At 35.3% G+C, this 24,302-nt stretch overlaps 1 protein-coding gene across 3 annotated transcripts in view; it reads right to left on the reverse strand.

The window, feature by feature from the left end:
* Positions 1 to 24,302, reverse strand: part of UGGT2 (UDP-glucose glycoprotein glucosyltransferase 2) — a 251,796-nt gene that overhangs the window by 183,125 nt on the left and 44,369 nt on the right. For all 3 annotated transcript variants that reach the window (XM_019039934.4, XM_055360304.2, XM_063697472.1), the window contains exons 6-9: positions 13,738 to 13,834; positions 10,557 to 10,629; positions 4,488 to 4,588; positions 856 to 955 (exon numbers count right to left, since the gene is read on the reverse strand). In XM_019039934.4, coding sequence (XP_018895479.4) covers positions 856 to 955; positions 4,488 to 4,588; positions 10,557 to 10,629; positions 13,738 to 13,834 — 371 coding nt within the window. The remainder of the gene's footprint in view (positions 1 to 855; positions 956 to 4,487; positions 4,589 to 10,556; positions 10,630 to 13,737; positions 13,835 to 24,302) is intronic.

Genomic DNA, 24,302 nt, shown 5'->3' on the forward strand with positions numbered 1-24,302 from the left:
TAAATGTACAAAATAGTGTTTGGGACAATAAGAGGCACAGCAATCATTCTATGCTTAGGAAGGTATGCTAAGCTAGTAGACTGCTCTCCAATTCCTCTCAGTAAAACACCATTGTTGCCCATGCACTGCGACTTGTCACATATTTTATCTCTTTAGTATAAGCTAACTCATATTTTACTTGTTGCTAATTTTATACTCTGTCATCCCTAACCAGAATACAATTGCATCAAAGTTGTGTTATATAGTAAATTCTCATAATACGTGGTAACTTGCATTGCATGCACCGGTCTCTTTAAACTATGCAAATGTATTTCCTATTGAAATGGAATATATGTTTAATGTAACATCAGTATTCATGGAAGCAGTTCAACGAGACATCCTCTTGGCAAAAAAGTACTCCACACAATATTCATGCAATTAAGACATTACCAATCATTTGGACTCTGAAAGGGTAAGAATATGATTTGGCAGTACTTTGGGCATAGATCTCCTACTTAGAATAATACTTTTTATCATCCTCCATAAGGGAAAGAAAAAACACTCCTTCATTATTTATTGCTTAAACAAGTTTTTCCTTAGATTACTATGCATGATTTTAGAAAATTTTTTAGGACTTTTTTTCCTATTTGCCTCTAACAAGAGTTCTACCTTACAGTGCATACACACATGTATGCACAAGCCAATATTTTGCTCTAATCAAAAAATATATATATATTGAAAAGGCCCTGATTTCACAAAAGCTATATATACTAGAATTAATTGACACCTTCATGTTAAATGAAATCAGCTATTTTCATAAAACTCATTTAATAGAAAGAGTTATAGCTGCAATGAAACCTATAAACTTTAACATACCTGGCTTTTATGGGGAAGTTCTGTGAAATGTCTTTCATTAATTTAATGGCATCATAAACTGGAGTGGACATTATTTGAGAAGCTGCTTGAAAACTAAGATCTGGAAGGAAAAATATTATTAAGGAATCTAGCATAATATTAGACCTTTATAGACATTTCCATGAAATTGAAATACTTGACTCAATTCTTCTTGCCAAGTATTAGTATACAAACATGTTAATACTGTTACATCTGCATTTTTAAAAAGTTTTAAATGTAAAGTTATCACTTATTTCCAAATATAAGCTTTATACTTTTATGAATATTTAATCTCTTGTTTTCACAAATTACAGTATAATTTCGAGAGAGATATATGAAAAGAAATGCTCTCGCAAAGCTTTTTCTATACTTAAATGAAACATATGACAAAAAGTCAAAAGAATAATGAAGAGGAGTAAAAAGAGCTTTAAAGAGCCAATTCTGAAAAGACCTCTAAGAAAGCTCCACTGTGTTTAACTCAGTAAATAGAAACATTCAATTTCTCTTTCAACATTGTTTTACCTTTGTGCTGAAATAAAATCCTAAACTTAGTATTATTTTATCTGATATGACAATCCTATAAAAAGAAAAATGTGTGTTGCTAACTGTGATTAGTTTCAAACATGTCAGAAGAATTCATCTTAGTATTATTACTTTGTCAAGAGTCAGAAAAGATTTAAAACTAAATTCTTTCATTACCTACCTCAACAGTGAGGCAGATTGTTTCTCCTTTAGCTTAAGGAGAGGATACTCACCCCACCACTGAACCTAACCATCTGGCTATCTTACAATGACTTTAAATCAATCTTTCAACACTAGTCTCATTATTTCTGAGTCCCATATTCAGCCCCAAAGTCTGCTTACATGTTTTATATATTCTCTCTACTCAGGCTCAAGCTAGAAATCCTAGAATTATCTTTGACTTCTTTTCACCTTCTAAATATTTATATGCCTTCTATCACTATTTCAGTAATGTCTACCTAGATTTCTTGCTTTTAGTCCATTCAAATACATCTTACACAGACATTAGGGAGTCAACTAGAACTGAGCTGACTATGCATACTCTTTGCTTAAAGGCCTTCAAAAACACCCCATCACTTATACTTTTCTAAATTATGCAAAGGCCCCTTAGAGAACATTTTGAAGGAGGCTTAAAACATAATTATACTTTTTAAAAAGTGCTAAAATAGAGACATAAAAAAGGATCTAAAAATAATTGAAGATACCAGAAAGAGACTATCTGAAATTATGGATTTAGGAATATAAGCTCTATTAGAACTTAGACAAGAGCTTCACAAACCACGCTAAGGGGTTTAAACTTAATACTTTTAATGGATGTGCATGAAATCAGTCCTTAATGATGCAAATGACTTGGCTAGCTAGTCCTATCAACCCCTTCTTACATTCAAAGTCTCTCCAGAAGTATTTACCTTGGAAAAACAGAACTTTCTCAGATAAGAGGACTGCATACTTTGTTTGCCCCCCGCATCCACTCTTTCCTGCTCCGGGCCCCCAAAAGGCTGGCCTATCTGAACTGCATCAATAAGCTCCCTTGCCCTCAGATTTCTAGTTAGATTCAGCCAATCCAAGTAACTAATATGGGATCAGTAAGCAAGAAAAGAGTAAGGATCGGAATAGTTACTACCCAGATCCCTTCCTTGATACACAGAGGGCAGTCCCTCGGGGTACTACTGCTGTGTCAAGCAGCTCTCTCGACACACTCTCCAGGTTTTGGTAACCACTCTCTCCTCTTGCTCCCTCAAGATTAGGGGTAGAAAATGTTTCCCTCTAGTTGCAGATACTGGAATCGAATAATCCATTCCTTGTTGGTCTCCCTCAATCATGCCTGTCTCTGTAAAAAGTCCCTTTATTAAACTTTTTAGTTTGTGTGTGCCAACATTTTCCTGTGGGGACTAATGTAAGGCCACTATTTGATCAGGGATGTACAAGTGATAAAGCCTGGCTGATTTGACACAAGGCCAAAATCAGATTTTCATTTTAGAAAGATTATCTCAGTAACCTTATTGAGAATGAATTTGAACCTACTACCTCAGTTTAGTGTTATCATGATGTCAAGTGAAAGAACAGTCACAAGGGCTGTGGTATAATAAAAGGAGGTCTAAGCATGAGGTCTAGATGAGACATCAAATAGAATAGGAAACTGTACACCAGAAGGGTCCAGGGAGAATAGATTCTATCCGTTCAAAGAGGTAGATTCTTTACAGTAAATCTATCATAACAATGGCCTTGAATTTCATTCTGCTGAATGATTTTTCTATTGATATATTGATTTTCTAATGATACAGGGCTTAGTTGATACAACATTTGTATTAGGTAGGTAAAGAATAGCAGAAGTTATAAAACTTAATAGATTGTGTCTTGCACATTCTGCTATAATTTTAAAATGTAACATTCAATATTCTGTTAAGTGTATATAAAGTTTACCTAGATACCATATGGTACAGTATAAAGAATTTTACTTGGACCAAAATCTTCACTTATTAGCTGTGTGGTAACTGGCACTTAAATAAGATAGTTCATATGAAAGGACTCTGTAAACTATAATCCAGATGAAATATAAAATATTATTTGTATGTTATAAGTAAGTTATACCAGTGAGAGTGGCCTGTAAATATCCTTTTAGTTGTTATTTTAAAAACAGAAAGTAGATTGGTGGTTGCCTACAACTGGGGAGTTGGGAAATGAGGAGTGACTGCTAATGAGGGTGTTAGTTTTTTGAGGGGATGATGAGAATTTTCTAAAATCAACTGTGTTAAGAGTGGCAGCATTCTAAAAATATGCTAAAAACTATTGAATGGTAGAATTTAAAAGGGCAAATTGAATAGTATGTGAACGTATTAGTATGAATAGTATTATTATAGTAATGTCATTATTTACATCACTAATGTCTATAAAATATATCTGAGATATAAAAGCTTATTTAACAAAACAGCTTATTAAGCTGTTATATTTTTAAAAGTTGATAAAAGATGACGAAAGTTAGATTATGCAGAAAGATGACATGTCCCCATGACCTACTAAATCATTACAAATAAAGAAGAAAAATTATAAATTGAAAAGGACTTAAAAGTTCAAACCAAATCAAATTTTGTTCACAAAATATCTGCTTGTAGGTTTTCAGTACAGAAGCTGTTCCTAACTTTGTAAAACTGCATGTCCTCCATTTGATGTTTCCATTAAAAATTTATCAATGAAACATGCAATAGTCTTAACAGGATCTAAATTTCAAAAAGAAGAAAACCAAGATTAAGTTTCATTTTCTCCTTACCTAGGAGTTAGGACTTTTAATCAGTTATAGTCTCCAAAAATGTGATTTAATACTTGAGACTAACCTATAAATCAGTATATACTTTTGAAATAACATTGAATAACCTCACTTCATATAATTTTAAGTCTTCCAAACAGAAAAATATAGCTTGCTTAAGGGATGATCTGTTAAATAGGAATTGCCACAAAAAAATCATAATTTATATTATTCACTAGTCATTAATACTGTCCATAAAATAATCTATATCATGTGATATATAAAAGCTTATTTAACAAAACAGATCAGTTACCAAAATGCTGTGTTAAAGTATCTCAAAATACTATACCTTGTAGTTCCCAGACTTTCAAAGGCATCATTTGTTTGTTACTCTCAATCAGGTATTTTTGGAATGCTGTCAGATTATCTCTAAGATCTGAATATATTTCTCTGCATCAAAATATTAAGTGATTTAAGTAGCATCACCTATCACAAACCATTATACAAACAGCATATTTTTGAAATTACATATTCCATGTAATTAGACATAAATGAATCATTCATCATTAAGATAATCATAAATTGTGATACAGCTATATTCACGGAACTTAAAAATAATGAGGAAGATATACAGGTCTCTTTTATTAAATATATGAAACAAAACAAAATCTGGAGGAATATACTCTCAATTGTTAGTGTCAACTGTAAGCGATGCAAGGATGAGGGCAGACTTATGTTTTCATATTACATACTTTTTGTTTAACACTTTATAAATTGCAAGCCTTGCTTTTATAATTGAAAATAAAAACTATAAGGAAAGTCAAAAATGCCTCATACAATCAGAGTTTATTTCTGAAAAGTTCCATCTTTGATTCTTATAAAAAACTAAAATAAGATAATTTTACCCATTGTTAAACATCTCTAGGCATCTTTTAGAGAGCCAAATAATGATGTAGTAGAATGGTATTTTACTATACACACAATCTAAACTGTAATCTTCTTTCCTCTATCACTCATGAAATCAAGACATGGTGCCATTTCAGATTTAAATGGAGAAATACAATAAAAAAAAACTTTACTATCAGCACAACTTACAAAATACATATTTTCATTTTATTATACTTTAAGTTCTGGGATACATGTGTAGAACGTGCAGGTTTGTTACACAGGTATACACGTGTCGTGGTGGTCTGCTGCACCCATCAACCCGTCATCCACATTAGGTATTTCTCCTAATGCTATCCCTCCCCTAGCTCCCCACCCCCGACAAGCCACAGTGTGTGATGTTCCCCTCCCTGTGTCCATGTGTTCTCACTGTTCGACTCCCACTTTTGAGTAAGAACATGTGGTGTTTGGTTTTCTGTTCCTGTGTTAGTTTGCTGAGAATGATAGTTTCCAGCTTCATCCATGTCCCTGCAAAGGACAAGAACTTATCCTTTTTTATGGATGCAGAGTATTCTATGGTGTATATGTGCCACATTTTCTTTATCCAGTCTATCATTGATGGACATTTGGGTTGGTTCGAAGTCTTTGCTATTGTGAATAGTGCTACAATCAACATACGTGTGCATGTGTCTTTATAGTAGAATGATTTATAATCCTTTGGGTATACACCCAGTAATGGCATTGCTGGGTCAAATGGTATTTCTGGTTCTAGATCCTTGAGGAATTGCCACACTGTCTTCCACAACGGTTGAATTCATCTACACACACACCAACAGTGTAAAAGCCTTCCTATTTCTCCACATCCCCTCCAGCATCTGTCGTTTCCTTTTTAATGATTGTCATTCTAACTGGTGTGAGATGGTGTCTCATTGAAAACACATATTTTCAATAGTCAATAGACAAGAAGCCTTTGAAAAGTGAAATAAAAAATACAGAATATACATAAATATGGTAATCTTATAGTTATGAATAAATATATATAGTACAGTGTCAATATCTTACAGGTTTACTACAATGTGGGATCATGTTTTGAAAACAAATCAAAATTGCTATGATAATAAAAGTACAATGGCATTTCTTTCTAAAAGAAGTTCACTATGAATTAAGCAAACATTTCCTTTTTCAATATTTTTAAGTTATCAGATTATAAGTTTATAAGAGCTACTATACCAATTTTCATATTTAATCATCATCTTAGTAACTTTCACTGCTAAAATTCTTTATATAACTCAGGCAACATATATATTATTCATAAAGTACCTCAAAGGATTTTTGCTTTGAAATGAGCAGTCACTGAGTCACTGTGGACTAATTTTGAGTATTCCCTTTTAAAAATGAATAGCCTTGGGAGACCGAGGCAGGCGGATCACGAGGTCAGGAGATCAAGACCATCCTGGCTAACACGGTGAAACCCCATCTCTACTAAAAATACAAAAATTAGCTGGGAGTGGTGGCAGACGCCTGTAATCTCAGCTACTCAGGAGGCTGAGGCAGGAGAATTGCTTGAACCCGGGAGGCAGAGGTTGCAGTGAGCCGAGATGGCTCCCCTGCACTACAGCCTGAGTGACAGAGCTAGAGCTAGACTCCGTCTCAAAGAAAAGAAAAAAAAAAATGAATAGCCATATGAATTTTAGAATAGATTCCTCTAATTCTGTGAAAAATGACATTGGTAGTTTGACAGGAATAGCACTGAATCTGTAGACTGGCAGTATGGCCATTTTAACGACATTCATTCTTCCAATCCATGAGCATGGAATGTTTTTCCATTTGTTTGTGTCATCTATGATTTCTTTCAGCAGTGTTTTGTAGTTCTTGTGGAGATGGTTCACCTCCTTGGTTAAATGTATTCCTACATACTTTTTTTGGTGTGTGGCTATTGTAAATGGGATTGCCTGCTTGTTTTGGCTCTCAGCTTGAACATTATTGGCTTTTAGTAATGCTACTGATTTTTGTACACAGATTTTGTATCCTGAAACTTACAGAAGTTGTTTATCAGTTTTAGGAGCCTTATGGTGGAGTGTCTTTAGGGTTTCCTAGGCAAAAGACATGAACAGACACTTCTCACAAGAAAACATATAAGCAGCCAAGAAACATATGAAAAAATGCTCGACATCACTAATCATCAGAGAAATGCAAGTCAAAACCACAACGAGATACCCTCTCACGCCAGTCAGAATGGCTATTGTCAAAAAGTAACAGATGCTGGCAAGGCTGCAGAGAAAAGGGAATGCTTATATGCTGTTGGTGGAAATGTAAATTAGATCAGCCACTGCAAAACGCAGTTTGGAGATTTCTCAAAGAACTTCAAACTACCACTCAACCCAGTAATCTCATTACTGGGTATTCACCCAAAGGAAAATAAATAATTCTGACAAAAAGACATATGCACTCATATGTTCATCATAGCACTTATTCACAATAGCAAAGACATGCAATCAACCCAGGTGCCATCAATGGCAAACTGGAAAAAGACAATGGGATACATATACCACCATGGAAAATCCTGCCCTTTGCAGCAACATGAATGCAGCTGTAGGCCATTATCCTAAATGAATTAACACAGGAACAGAAAACCAAATACCCTGTGTTCTCACTTATAAGTGAGAACTAAGCATTGGGTATACACGAACATAAAGATGGGAATAATAGATACTGGGGTCTATTAGAGTGGGAAGATGGCAAGGGCTGAAAAACTACCTGTTGGGTACAATGCTCACTACCTGGGTGATGGGATCATTCATACCCTAACCTCAGCATCACATAATATATCCATGTAACAAACCTGCACGTGTATGCCTTGAATCTAAAATAGAAGTTGAAATAAAATTAAATTAAATTAAAGTTAAAATAGCCCAGTGTTCCACGTGATCTTTTGGAGAAAATGCAATTTAATCCCATAAAAAGTTATATTCAAAAGAGAAAAGAACTATAAATTCCAAGATGTCGAGATAGCTGAAAATGGGATAAAAATGTATTGTTAGCTGCTAAATAAATACCTTACTTAGAATAAATCCATTTTGTAAGATGTATTAACATTTTAAGGCCACTAGAGTATATTGACTGGCCAACATACTTTAAAAATGTAACATAGTTACCCATATAAATTAGCATAGTCTCCAAAAATCTTATCCTTACTGTCTATAGTTATCTACTCATCACCAGAAGAACCACCGAGAGTCCTTCATAAATGACTGTAATACTAAACAAGAACTAAAGGTGTTAATAAAAATATTTCTTTAATTAATTTTGCCTGGATAAAGAAATCATAAACTTTCACTTGTAAATAAGGGAAAATGTACATGAAATTACAGCCATCCCCATTCACGAGTATTCATAGAACACTCACCATGCTATTCCTTGTCTTCAATCAGCGTGGCAGGAAAAAAAAGGGGGGGTATAACTTTAATTTTTGAAAGCTTACTTATATATGTATATGAAATGGTAATCTGTAGTACAGAAAATTTGAGTAATAAACGTTTTCTCTTCTTTGGGGCTATACATTTGTTCAAGCTAAAGGTCCAATATTATCAATGATTTTTGTAACCCATTAGATCAGTAAAGTTCTAGATTCTATAAAGTTTTTAGTTTTCTGTCAGAACTTTATCAACTCCTGTTTCTCTAAGCACACTAAGTCAAATTTATCATATGAAAAGTGATTTTAAGTATCTCATACTTTATGAATGTCAGATGTATTAGAACTCCCTAAAAATAAAGAAACCAATATAATAAAGAGGAATATTTACCACAGCTTGCCAAGTTAATTTATTAAAAAACAGTAAAAATAACACTGAGTTTAAAAATAGTAAATATTAGCTAACATTATTACAATATTTATTTTAAAAAATAATGATTTACTTAATTTTTTTCCTCAAAAGAAATTCAATTTAGGCAGTTTTTTCTTGGCAGCATTTTGTGAAACTATTTTAATAAATAACTTAATAATTATAATTTTCATTTATTTTATTCATGTTTAACAAACACATTAATGCTTATTATATTCCATGAATTGTTAAAATGCTTTATTACTAAATTATATTATTTTTTCTCTCCAAATTTAGAAACTTCCTAAACAAGTATGTACTATACCAATTATTTACTTGACTTTTATGGCAGCTGTGTTAGAATAAAGAAAAGTACTACTTTTGAATATGGGAAATCATAATTTGTATGGTGATAGCACCATATAGTGCAAATGAAGAACAGGATCAAAAAATGCTACAAGGCTAATAAATATTTAACAATTTATTTGTTGCCTTATGTTTGTTGTTTCATGTCTTTGAGGTTTAGCCATTCTATAAATGAACTTTATTTATGGGACAAATAATTTATTCTGGGTAAAAGGAGAAAAACATGCATATTTAACAGTGACCAACCATAGGTATCGAAAGTCTTAAATTTCAAATTTTCTAGTTATCCCAGGGATACCACCAGAGTTTCAGAAATAAAATCCCACTCTCAATGTAAACATAACAGTTGTATCTAATGAAAAAACTTCCATCTTTAAGATTAATATGAAAATAAACTTCAACAGTAAGTAATTCAATATGTGGCAAAGGTTTCAGAATTTTTTATAAAGAGCTGTTATAATTAGTAAAAAAGATAAACACAGCAAGAACAAATGAGCACAAGTTAGGAATAAGCAATTTACTCAAGAAGAAATTCCAAGGCCAATAAACATGAAAAAAAGTTAATCTTTGCAATAATAGACTGCCAATAGTTGACTTTCTTGGAGACAAATTATAAAATTGGTTCAATCCAGTGAATTAAATACACTTTTTTAAAGAAAGAAACATTTCATTTATTAAACTGAAAAAGATTTTAAAAATAGTATGAGTGGTTATTAATTAAAGTTCTGGGAAATGAACACATTTCACATTCTGGGGTGAGTGCCCATGTTAGTACAATTTTATGAGGGTAGTTTACAAGTATGAATCAAAAATTTCAAGAAGCACATATACTTTATCAACTATTTTCCTGAAATTTGTGCTAAGGAAAATCTGCAATACATACAAACTGGTACACAAAAAAAAAATTAAATGAAAAAGTAGGGAAAGAATTTAAAGTCCTGTTCTATGGGACTGTTTCAATAAATGATGGACTATCCACAAGATGTGAAAAAAACAGCTACACACTATGGTTCTACTGTGCAAAACAATATGTTGTGTATGCATTTATTTGATGCTATAAAAATATTCACAGAAAGACTGGAAAAACATACTGTACACCAAAACATGATGAGTTATCTCTTTAATTGTGAAATTAGTGATTATTTTTAAATGCGCTTTTCTGCTTTCCGTAGCTTTTTGACATTAGCCATGTGTTACTTCTGTAACAAAAACAATCGTGTGTGTGTGTGTTTGTACTTTCTACATAAAAGAAAGGTGAAACATATGGCAAAACCATATATCAAATTAATTCCTTAAAAACCAATGGGTATAATAATAATACCAATTTCATTTCCATTCAGACTTACTTTAGTTTCCCAAAGAGAAATCCTTGAACTTCATTTGTTTCAGTCTCATCCTCTACAGTAGTATTAGTCACAGCTACATTTTGGAAACAAAACCAAAAAACAACAAAAATATTTTCAGACTGGGAAAAGAACATGTAATCAAAAATTAGAAGAACTTGGCCAGGTGCGGCAGCTCACGCCTGTAATCCCAGCACTTTGGGAGGCCGAGGTGGGTGAATCACTTGAGCTCACGAGTTCAAGACCAGCCTGACCAACACAGTGAAACCTTGTCTCTACTAAAAATACAAAAATTAGCCAGGTGTGGTGGCGTACGCCTGCAGTCCCAGCTACTTGGGAGGCAGGAGAGTGGCTTGAGCCTGGGAGGTGGAGGTTGCAGTGGACTGAGATCGCGCCACTGCACTCCAGCCTGGGTGACAGAGTAAGACTGTGTCTAAAAAAAAAAAAAAAAGTTAGAACTCACAATGAAATGAAATTCCATTCGTTTTACCTTGTTTTTCCTTCATGGACCAGATTAATACATATATATGCATGTGTACAGGCTAACATTCCTAAGTGTGAGCTGTCTTTTTTTAACATGCTTGATTAAATACTTAGCAACTATAATAAAGTGCTTTATAGATTAGTTAATAGTCAAGTTCTATTTTATAATCAGAAATAAGCGAAAAGGCCTGTAACAAATGCTGGGTTTAGCTTTTAAGTGAGGCAGGAGGTCCAAACCCTAAGTTTAAATATGAGTTCCTACATATTTCCAACACCTTTAAAGATAATCAAGGAACATTTAGAAAGACACCAAAACTCGTGGTCTCAAAGAATAAAGATATAATATTTTATAGTCATTTCCCTTCTCCCTTACATACCAAATAATTATACTATACAGTCTGGTTGGTGTAATATGTGAAGGGTGCTTTAGGATCATAAAGACTGTGACCTCTTACAGTGTGTGGGGTGGCTCTCTATCAGAGTTTATCAGAGCTCAGCAATTATGCTTACCCTTTCTTACTTTTCTGAGACTCTGAATCTCTAGGACTATAAGTAAAAGCAACCCTGGGTACTTTGATCTAGTCATCCTTTTCTTCTTGTTTGTTCATTCATTCATTGGGCAAACATTTATTGACTGCTTACTATGAGGTGTCTATGACAGGATAGACACCAAGAACAACAGAGACACAAAAGATACAGACCATGAACTTTTCTAAAAGAAGGCACAGAAAGATATGGGATATAGAAAAGAGAAGAGCATTCTCTAACAGAGCAGCAAGATAGGCAGCCATCTCAGAGGCACAGACTGATATATTTGAGTCTTAAAAGATATGAAGTCTGGCCGGGTGCGGTGGCTCACACCTGTAATCCCAACACTTTGGGAGGCTGAGGTGGGTGAATCACAAGGTCAGTTCAATACCAGCCTGGCCAACATGGTGAAACCTCGTCTCTACTAAAAATACAAAAATTAGCCAGGTATGGTGGCAGGCGCGTGTAATCCCAGCTACTCAGGAGGCTGAGGCAAGAGAATTGCTTCAATCCAGGAGGCAGAGGTTGCAGTGAGCTGCACCACTCTCTCCAGCCTGGGTGACAGAGCAATGATTCCATCTCAGGAAAAAAAAGAAAAAGATGTGAAGTCTTTAGAGGAAATGAAAGAAGTGAAGACAGCGGTAGGCAGAAGGAACAGCATATGTTAAGGGATGAATGTAGGAGAGGTCATAAAGACTTCCCATGGAGCCCATGCATAAAAGCATCCAGGGAACAGAAAATTATTCTAAATAGTAAGTAGTTTAGTGTTTCAGGCAAGAGGACACAAATTAGAGAGGGCTGAAGGACAGTAAAAAGGCAGTAAGAAATCAGATTGTGAAAAGCTTTGTTTGCTATGTTCTGAATTTTGGAGAGAGGTTATAGGGAGCCACTAAAGGATTTAACCAGTGGAATCACAAAGTCAGATTTTCAACATCAGAAGTTCATTTGGAAAGTACTGTGGAGATTAAATTGATTAATCTGTTTTGAGGGGTGGTGAGATTAAGGGCACTGAAGACCTAAGATCAGAAAGATGGCTAGTTAAAGGTCTGATACATGTATACAGAGAGAAAAAAAGAACTGCACTAAGGAGTGGCAACTAGAATTGACAGGCGAAGACATATTCCAAGTGTGTGTAAAAGGTTGATGACAGAATGCAGTGCATAATAATACAGATGATACATATGTGACCATCTGACTTTTTAAAGAAAATTCTATAAGTGCAAGAATAGCTAAAAATGCCTTAAATTGCTATCGTGACTACAAGAGAGTAAATTATAAAGCATTGTAGAGAGCTATACACAAGCTATAGAGAAATACATAAAATCAGAGTATTATTTTTACTATACTTTTTCAGTAACTCTTTAACCAAAAATATTTAAATTACAGTAATACGATCTTTATCTGAAGCACATTCAGTAGGAGGAGCCAGAGAGAAGTCTGTGATCAAGGCAGGGCCTCTATATGAAAAAACAAAGTTGAAGCAGGAGCCTCATCTGAGTGCATACAGAGAATAAACTTAAAACTCTTGACCAAGAATCAGGCATAAATAAATTTGACATGAACCAGGTAATAAAAGACTTCCATAAGTGTTCTGAGAACTTGTTTAGTTTATTTAAGTCTCCAGAGTCTCTTCATCTAGAGTATGCATTTAGTTCATAGAATACAGATAGATATTGGTTAGTAGATTACAAATCTAATGAATCTACTTCATCTAAACAATTCATAGGACTCTCTCATCCTGCTTCAGGAAAGAAAAAAAAAACTACCATCCTAATTTCATTTCAAATAAATATTTCAGACAAAACTTCCTTACATGGGCGAGACCCAGATGCCTATGCCAGTCACCTCTAGCAATAATCAGCCTCATCTATTGCCACAGTGTACCTTACACATACTATCAATCGTTATATGGTGCTGAAGTGGTTGGGAGCCCATCGGGTATAAGCAAAATAACATACGATTTCATATTTTTAAAGAAATTTTGATAACCAATAATATTAAATACACTTTCAGCTGAAAATTTAATTCCAAATTTTAATGAAGAATATATCCACCCCATCTCTAGCCTCAAATGAACATATGCAGGATTATACTCATTAAATTTTTAAAAAACTAAAGTATGTAAAAGCCTCCAACTTTTCATTCTACTCAAGTACTGAGATAGAGAACTTACTTTTAACTTGGGTATCATCCAGTGCTTTGTATTCTGTACTCTTAATTGCTAGCTCCACACCATACCCAGATAAGTACATTTTCCGTGAGCTTGGTTTCTGTTCAAACACATTTATTTTATAAAAAGAGAAAAGAGTTAGTCAAACATCTTGTTTTAAAGTCAGTACCACGATGTATTTGGACATAAGGGTAAATTACTAATATTGAAGGTTTTTAACCACTCTGAAAAATTTGGGGGTTGTTTACATTGTCTCTAGTCTATCAAAGAACTAGAATTTGGTTAATGACTACTCTGTAAAAACTTTGTCACGACTATTGTTTTAATTACTTTTTAATTTTTACAATTAAAATAAAAAATATCTGATCTTTTTCTGTTATAACATGTCTTCAATGAGTTAATTAACAGAGGATCCAATAACAGACAAGTTTCAACAAAACTGTTTTCCTTTTTGGGGACCCCCAAAAGATTTGCTAAACCAAAAATCCTCTTCACTTGCTGGTTGTCTAGATGTAGGACTAGAGTGCTGCCAAAAGCAAACACTGGAAAGTAGTGGCAAAGGAGACAAAAAAAGTTAGTGCCGTGAAATACCTGATAAAAGTTTTCTTTGTTTCTCAATGACTAAAATATACCAAATGCCACAAATTAACATCTGTTCTTGCAATAAGGGGCTACAGTTCACTAAAACAGAGTGGTCTGAAATGTTTATGATCAGAATTTTAGTACCTTTATTTTATTCTTTCTATAAAGGGCAAATATTAAATGTACTCCTAGAGATTACCTCATCAAACAAGAGAAGTCACCATATTTTATTCAAAAGGAAGAAACCTGGATGAACACACATAATAGTTTTAAAGTTGTTCCAGCTTCCAGACTGAAATTCTTGTTGGCTGTACTGCAACCATTATCATTTGGCACATCTCAAGGGGTTAGAAAACAACTTTAACCTAGAGCTCAGCAAACTCCATGGAAGAAGCCATGTGTCTTTGCTTAATTCAGGTTTGCACAGGGACAGTTTTGCATGATAGATGAAAAGGTAGAGATTGGAGGGAAGGAGAACTTTAGTAGTGCGTTATTCTTTGTATTCTCTTCTTTCCTCCCTAAACTTTCTACCAAGCCTTATTGATATGTATATGGCCAGAGTGACTGTTCTTTGGCCTGTTCAATTTCCAGGTAAGAATATGTAAAAGTTAGCTTCAGCTATTCAGACAAATACTTAACATTGCTGCCCACACTAAAATTTAATTTGCTAATTTCTCAGGCCCACATTATATGAAAGATAGCGTGTAGAAACTGGGTTATTTCTAATTATAGTAATCTGACAAAGATGAAAATTTTTTAGAGTTTTCAATTTCATAACAGCTCAATTTAAAACTACATTTTGAATATCTAGTCAAAAGACCAATCAGTTGGTGGCTAAGTGAATCGAAACTATAAGGCCATATATCTTGTTATAGTTCATAAAAGAAATGCAATTTCACATAGCCAATTTCCATTATCAGTTCTGGAAAGTTATTGGCTCCTCAGTAATAAAAATGTTCCTAAATTCATATTTACTTTCCTCATTTGGAAGTGTGTTGATATAAAATTTGAATTGTAATTTTGTAGTTTTAGTAAGTTTGGATTTGCAAACCAAACTACCAAATCAACAGGTTAAAAAAAAAATCTTTGTTTTTCTATTTCTTTTTCCCCCACAAAAAGGCATATGTTAAAAATGTAGCATAAATATGTCTATTTTTATTAGAATTACATGTTGACTAGATTTACATTATAGTTATTTTGAACATAAAAGATGTCATTCATTAAATATAAGGCTATAATTTGATGTTACTAAATGCCCAGATAGTTAATATGATTTCACAGAAGCACACTTAATGGTCACATTCTCTATGTCAGGCCTCTGAGCCCGAACCCAAGCCAAGCCACTGCATCCCCTGTGACTTGCACGTATATGCCCAGATGGCCTGAAGTAACTGAAGAATCACAAAAGAAGTGAAAATGCCCTGCCCCGCCTTAACTGATGACATTCCACCACAAAAGAAGTATAAATGTCTGGTCCTTGCCTTAAGTGATGACATTACCTTGTGAAAGTCCTTTTCCTGGCTCATCCTGGCTCAAAAAGCTCCCCCACTGAGCACCTTGCGACCTCCACTCCTGCCCGCCAGAGAACAAACCCCCTTTGACTGTAATTTCCCTTTACCTGCCCAAATCTTATAAAACGGCCCCACCCCATCTCCCTTCGCTGACTCTCTTTTCGGACTCAGCCCGCCTGCACCCAGGTGAAATAAACAGCCTTGTTGCTCACACAAAGCCTGTTTGGTGGTCTCTTCACACGGACGCGCATGAAACTCTAAATAATAACTTGAGACAGATTCTCACAACAGATGGGCATAGCTCCCCAGGGGCATGTTAGAACCACTTGGGAGAACATTTAGAAAAGACAAACACAGACAGTTAACAACAACAATGTTCATTGCACAGGTTTACTTACAGATTTTCTTATAGATTTTTATAAGAAACAGATAATTTATAGATATCTACTTTTATAGATAGTTACTTATAGATTTTCTCCCACCTTGCCACCTGAAACAGCAAGTCCAGCCTCTCCTCTTCCATTTCCTCCTCAGCCTACTCAACATGACTATGAGGATAAAAACCTTTATGATGATCCACTTCTATTTAATGAAAAATATATTTTCTCTTCCTTATGACTTTCTTAATAACATTACTTATCTAGCTTACTCTACTTTAAGAATTACAGAATAATACATGTGACATGAAAAATATGTGTTAATTGACTGTTTGTTATCAGTAAGGCATCCAGTCAACAGTAGGTTATTACTACTTAAGTTTTAGTGGAGTCCAAAGTTATACATATATTTTTTAACAACATGAGGGGTCAGTATCTCTAACTCACACATGCTTAAGGGTAAACTGTACTTGTATCTCCCACTCCCGTTCCTATTCTCATTTGCCTCTCAGCTCTGCCTTATCTGACAGAGAATCAAATCATAGTCTTAAGGTGCTACTGTTATTGATGGTAATATATCCATCCTTCTAGCAAACTCAGTTGGGAAAAATTGAGAATTCTTGGCATAAAATGATTAGACAATATAAAATGTTTTGAGTGCACACTCTAGACCCATGACTCTGTCCTCTTCTTTTATATTTACTTTTTCTGAAAACACTTTCATCACCATCTAACATAAATCTGTTTTACATCTCTTGCCACTAAAATTGAAGTTCTCTGAGAATAAGGAATGTTTCTCTCTTATTCACTGCTACATGAACCAATGCCTGGCACAGAGGCATCCAAATATTTATGAAATTAATGACTTAAATATGTAATCATTTACAAACTGTACACACACCCACACTTTATATCTCACTTTACAGATAATCTTTATGTAGATTATGCAAATATCTATATGCCAACACACTCAAGAATATTTAAGATTTTCCACTTTTACTAAATAGCAATAACTAACTCAAAATTATACAATGAACAATTAAAATTGAGAATGTGAAGAACACTGAGGGAAAAAATACATTTTATATGATGTTATTGTAGGGCAAGTCCCCAAAAGATCTTGGCAACCCAGCTCTTCCTTGCTTTCTCACTTGTAAATCTCAGAATAACTGTAGGATGATGTGCTGGAAATGCAAGAAATATGAAGGAATTGCCAGTAAAGCCAAGCTCTGTTCCCATAGCTCCTAGAACAGGATGTCTTGCAATGCTTTAGCACAGCTCATCAAGTTGCTCCTAGGTATAAAACCCAGGGCAGAGCAGGCTTTCAGAGTTCCTCAGCTGTGGTGCAACATGAACGACGTGCACGTGAGACTCCATCCACCCTGGGCAGCTATCCTAAGCTTTGGGGGATGAGCTTGCCATGAATCCTTAGGTGTCTATTGTCCCTTGCTGCCTGTCTATGAGTGATAAAGTTGCTTCCCTAAACTTATTGTGAGTGTTCTGTCTCACCAGACTCATGCCAGTGGATTGATACTGGTACACAGTATTGGCAAGGTGTTTACAGTCCTCCCCTGGGATTGATACCAGTGCACAGTGAACCTGCATCATAAAATTATCAAATATATAAAACAAAATTAAGATACTGAAATAAGCTACTTATCTTCTATCACCAGTACTAAGCACAGTGCCCAACTTATAGGCATTTGTGGAAGATTATTATAAAGGCCACAAATGAGTAACTCCTTCCCATGTCCAGACTCCTTTGCAATGTGACCTTGCTACTTCTCACCAGGAAATTGAGTCTATTTTTCCATTCTTTTGAATCTGGCTGGCCTTGTGACTTGCTTTGACTAACACAAGGTGGCAGAAGTATCACTGTATGAGTTCTTGGGCATAGGGCTTAAGAGGTATTGCAAGTCTACTCTTTTCTTTTTGGGACCCTAAGCCATCATGATGTGAAGAATCATAGTTTAACTCTTGGAAGATGAAAGGCCATGTAGAAAAAGACAAGAAACTCCAGCTATCAGCCTGAACTGCCACACAGGTCTGTCAGAATAATTTGAATCCCCAAGCTCTAATCTAGTACTGAATGACCCTCACTGCATGAACAATACCAGCAGAAAAAGTGCCCCGACTGTCAACCCACAGAATAAAGAGAAACAGTAAGTCAATATTGCCTTAAGCCACTAAATTTTGAGAAGATTTGTTACAAAGCAATTCAGACACAGACACAGCATCTAATAAATGTGCATGGAGGAAAGAAAGAAGGAAGAGATGACAGACTCCTCTAACAAATTTCTAATTCAAAGAATACCTAGTTTCCTCATAAATAGTAGTAACTTAAGAGTTTTTCATCCTCTACAATCATATATTACTGCTTTGAGAAGTTATAAGACAGCTTCAATCAGCACTAAGAAACTTAAATTTTGGATTCCCCATGTAAGCAGCAAAGCTATCCCCATGTAAGCAGCAAAGCTATGGTATCTAAGCAACTCTAGGAAAAAAAAAACGTATTTGTTTTTAAATTTTTTATTTTTAATTATTATGGGTACAGAAAAGTTGCACATATTTATGGGGTATATGTTATAATTTGATACAAACATACAAAATGTAATGATCAAATCAGGGTGTTTGGGATATCTATCACCTCAAACATTTTATCATTTCTTTGTGTTAGGAACATTCCAATTTTTGAAGTCAGGGAGACAGAGACTAGAATGATGGTAGTTACCAGAAGATGGAAAAACTAGTGGGGATGTGGGGATTAAGAGGGGATGGTTAATGGGTATAAAAATACAGTTAGGAAGAATAACATCTAGTGTTCAGCAGCACAATCAAGTGACTATGGTTAATAATTTATTGTTTTAGGGTACATGTGCACAATGTGCAGGTTAGTTACATATGTATACATGTGCCATGCTGGTGCGCTGCACCCACTAACTCGTCATCTAGCATTAGGTATATCTCCCAATGCTATCCCTCCCCCCTCCCCTCAACGTATAATAATAATAAATGAAAAAAAGGAAAGAAAAAAATGTAATAAAACCAAAACAATAATAATTTATTATTTCAAAACAAGGAAAAATAATTTTATAAGCATTACATCCTTATTAAACAGCCACCTAGTTATGACCTCCTCTCTCAGAACTAGAATGTCTCATCTTTCTCTTTCTTCAGTGGACAGATATCAGAGGGCCTCAGAATCATATGCTATATATTCCCAACCAATGTGCCAGATCTAACGAAGCAAGATCTCTAGGAGTGACAGCACTTTATTATTTAAAAGAACACTCCAATTGGTGTTGGGGTAGAGAATGAGACTGATAATGGAAAACAAAATAATCTTCAACTTTATTTTTTAAGTTTTATTACTTCAATTAAAAAATAAACTTGAAAAGATAAAATGTTAGCTGTCAATTCTGGGTAGTATATACAAAAAGTTTATTATTTTTAGGCTTTTTGTATTAGAAAATTTTCTGAAGAAAAAATAAAGCAGAAGGAACGAGAATGATAACAGAAGAAAAAGGCACCTGTGGGAAGGTGAACATTTGAATACCCAGGACAGATACCACCAAATGCTAGTGAAGCTGGTAAAGATATTTAGCTAGAAATCTATAAAGCTTGCTAAAGGCTAAATATGGGCTAACGTAAGAGTGTGAAGCCCCTGGTAGCTCCAGACATAGCAAGGCTGAAACACTCTTGCACAGGGAAGACTGGGAAAGGTCCTGAGAAAGCTTCCACTCTAATGGTGACAGGTAGAGAGGAAAGAAAAATCACTGCTGAAATCCACTTCAGACCTATCTCCCCTATAGAACCAAAGCCTTAATCTTCAGAAGCAAGGGCAACAAAATTATAGCTATATAGTGTACTGGTGGAAGCCCACTGAAGACGGGAGAAATGGAACAGATGAAAGCCTTAGTCTGAAGGAGGGACAGGAATACCTGCCAGGCCCAACATTCTGAGAGGATCAGAAACCTTGAGGCCCAAATTTACAGTATGCCTAGAAAGGAAACTTAATTGGAACATCAGAGAATATCCCCTTCCTTACCTGCCCCCTCACCTTCACCTCAAGGCCAATCTAACAAGGGTTGAGTAAAGATAACGCTGAAATACAGGTGGGAAAGCTATAAGAAATACATTGTCTTTGGGGAGCTGTACAAAGGGAAGATCCAAATCTAAGTGGGGAGACCTAAAGCCAAGTGGAACACAAACGTGGAACCCAACCCAACTCCTGACCAGAACAGCTCAATCCTGCATACATGAAAGGCATGGCCTACACTAAAGGCAGGGTCAAGGCTCCTACACAAAATGTTGAGCTTTTAACAACAACGAAAACCACAAGATGTCCAAGAAGTCAATGGAACAAAAGTCTGAAGAGATAAATCAATCAACAATTTCAAAATCAGATGTAAAAAAGAAGCTGAAACTTTCAGGAGGGAATTTAAAATAATGATTAACATGTTAAATGCTCTAATGAAAAAAGTAGAACATATGAGTGATCAGAAAGGCAAATTCATCACACATGTTAAAACTGTAAGAAGGAGCCAAATGGCAATGATAGAAATTAAAAGCACTGTAACAGAAATAAAGAATGCCTTCAACAGAGTCACAAGTAAACTTGATATAGCCAAAGAAAAAACTGGCTGGCTGGGTGCAGTGGCTCATGCCTGTAATCCCAGCACTATGGGAGGCTGAGGTGGATGGATTGCCTGGGGTCAGGAGTTCGAGACCAGCCTGACCAACATGGAGAAACCATGTCTCTACTAAAAATACAAAAACTAGCCGGGCATGGTGGTGTGTGCCTGTAATCCCAGCTACTTGGGGGCTGAGGCAAGAGAATCGCTTGAACCCAGGAGGCGGAGGCTGCAGTGAGCTGAGATTGCACCACTGCACTCAAGACTGGGTGACAGAGCGAGATTCTGCCTCAAAAAAAAAAAAAAAAAAAAAAAAAAGAATTGGTTAACTACAAGGCAGGTCAATAGAAATTATTCAAATTGAATTTAAGAAGAAAATGTAGTAGAGATAGAAAGGAAAAAATCCAAAAAGCAAACAACAGCAAGAAACTGAGCAGAACACTCAGGAGCTGTGGGGTAGTACCACACATGGGAAACATCATGAGTGCCTAAAGGGAGAAATATGCCTCAGGACAAAGACAAAGAGGAAAGGCAGGACTGCCGTCCCCAGTCTTGGAAATTCAAACTCTGCTCTGTAACTTGAAGAGGAGAGAACACCTCCAAATTCATTCTAGGAGGCCAGCATTACCTCAATACCAAAACAAGACAAGGACACAACAAAAAAAGAAAACTATATGCTAAGATCACTAATTAACACAGATGTAAAAATCCTCAACAACATATTAGCAAAATGAATTCAGCAACAACTTAAAAAGATCATGCACCATGATCAAGTGAGATTCATCCCAGGGATACAGGATAGTTCAATATACACAAATCGATAAATGTAATACACCATATTAAAAGAACCAAGAACACAAAAACCATATGATAATTTAAATATGTGCTGAAAAGGCATTTGATGAAATTCAACATCTCTTTCTGACAAGTCCCTCCCCCCCAACAAACTAGGTATAGAGCGAACATACCTCAAAATAATTAAGGCCATATATGACAGATCCACAGCTAATATCATATGGAAACAGGGAATAATTGAAAGCCATCCCTCAAAGATCTGGAACAAGACAAGAATGCCCCCCTTCACTATTTTTATTCAACATAATACTAGAAGCCTTAGCCAGAGTAATAAGGCAAGAGAAATAAATAAAGGACATCCAAATTGGAAAGGAAGAAGTAAAATTACCCTTGTTTGCAAACAATATGATCTTATATTAGAAAAACCTAAAGACTCCACCAAAAAACTGTTTGAACCAATAAATGAATTCAGTAAAGTTGCAAGATATAAAATCAATATACAAAATTCAGTACTATTTATATACACAAATAGCAAACAACATTCTGAAAATGTTACAATAGTTACAAATAATATAAAATACCTAGGAATTAATTTAACCAAAAAAGTGAAAGATCTACATTAATACAAAGAAAACTACAACACTGATGAAAGGAATCGAAGAGAACACCAAAAAATGGAAAGATATTCCATTTTCATGGAAGAATTCATATTCAGACAAACGCACCAATGGAACAGAATAGAGAACTCAGATGTAAATCTACACATTTGGAACCAACTCATCTTCGACAAACATGCCAGGATCATACACTGGGGAAAGGACAGTCTTTTCAATATGAAAACTGAACAACCATAATGCAGAAGAATGAAACTAACTAGACCACTATCTCTCACCATATACAAATATCAAATCAAAATTGATTGAAGACTCAAATATAAGACCCAAAACTATGAAATGACTAGAGGAAAATATTGAAGAAATGCTCCAGGACATTGGTCTGGGCAAAAATTTTTTGTGTGAGACTTCAAAAGCACAGGCAACACAATTAAAAATAGACAAGTGGAGTTAACATCAAGCTAAAAATCTTCTACACAGCAAAGGAAACAATCAACACAGTGAAGAGCCAATCCACAGAATGGGAGAAAATATTTGACAAATACCCATCTGACAAGGGATTAATATGAGAATACATAAGGAATTTAAACATACCCTTTATCACCACTCCTATTCAACATAGTCCTGAAAGTCCTGGCCAGAGCAACCAGGCAAGAGAAAGAAATAAAAGGCATCCAAATAGGAAAAGAGAAAGCAAACTATACCTGTTTGCAGACAACATGATTCCGTATCTAGACAATCCCATCATCTCTGCACAAAAGCTCCTTGATCTGATAAACAACTTCAGCAAAGTTTCAGGATACAAAATCAATGTACAAAAATCACTAGCATTTTTATACAGCAACAACATCCAAACTGGCAGCCAAATCAGGAATGTAATCCCATTTACAATTGCCACAAAAATAAAATACTAATGACCACAACTAACTAGGGAGGTGAATCACTACAATGAGAATTATTAATACAAAACACTGCTCAAGGAAATCAGAGATGACACAAACAAATGGAAAAACATTCCAGGCTCACAGGCTGGAAGAATCAATATTGTTAAAATAGCCACACTGCCAAAACAATTTACAGATTCAAGGCTATTCCTATCAAACTACCAATGACATTCTTCACAGTATTAGAGAAAGCTATTTTAAATTTTATATGGAACAAAAGAGCCTGAATAGTCAAGGCAATCCTAAGCAAAAAGAACAAAGCTGAAGGCTACAGTAACCAAAACAGCATGGTACTGGCATAAAAACAGACATACAGAGCAATAGAACAGAATAGAGAGCCCAGAAGTAATGTCACACACCTGCAGCCATCTGATTTTTGACAAAGCTGACAAAAGCAAGCAATGGGGAAAGAACTCCCTATTCAATAAATGGTGCTGGGAAAACTGGCTAGCCATATGCAGAAGACTGAAACCGGACTCCTTCATTATGCCATATAAAAAATCAACTCAAAATGGATTAAAGCCTTAAATGTGAAGTCTAAAATTATAAAAACCCTCAGAAGATAACCTAGGAAATACCATTCTGGACATGGGCCCTGGCAAAGATTTCATGACAAAGACACCAAAAGCAATTGCAACAAAAACAAAAATTGACAAATGGGACCTAATTAAACTAAAGAACTTCTGCACAGCAAAAGAAATTATCAACAGAGTAAACACACAACCTACAGAATGGGAGAAAATATTTGCAAACTATGTATCTGACAAAGGTCTAATATCCAGAATCTACAAGGAACTTAAATTTACAAGCAAAAAATAAACAGCCCCATTAAAAAGTGAGCGAAGGCTGGACACAGTGGCTCACGCCTGTAATCCCAGCACTTTGGGAGGCTGAGGCAGGCAGATCACGAGGTCAAAAGATCAAGACCATCCTGGCCAACATGCTGATACCCCATCTCCACTAAAAATACAAAAATTAGCCGGGCATGTTGGTGGATGCCTGTAATCCCAGCTACTTGGGAGGCTGAGGCAGGAGAATTGCTTGAACCCAAGAGGCGGAGGTTGCAGTGAGCCGAGATCACGCCACTGCACTCCAGCCTGGCGATAGAGCA

The sequence above is a fragment of the Gorilla gorilla genome, chromosome 14, assembly GCF_029281585.2.
Source record: "Gorilla gorilla gorilla isolate KB3781 chromosome 14, NHGRI_mGorGor1-v2.1_pri, whole genome shotgun sequence".
Lineage (NCBI taxonomy): Eukaryota > Metazoa > Chordata > Mammalia > Primates > Hominidae > Gorilla > Gorilla gorilla.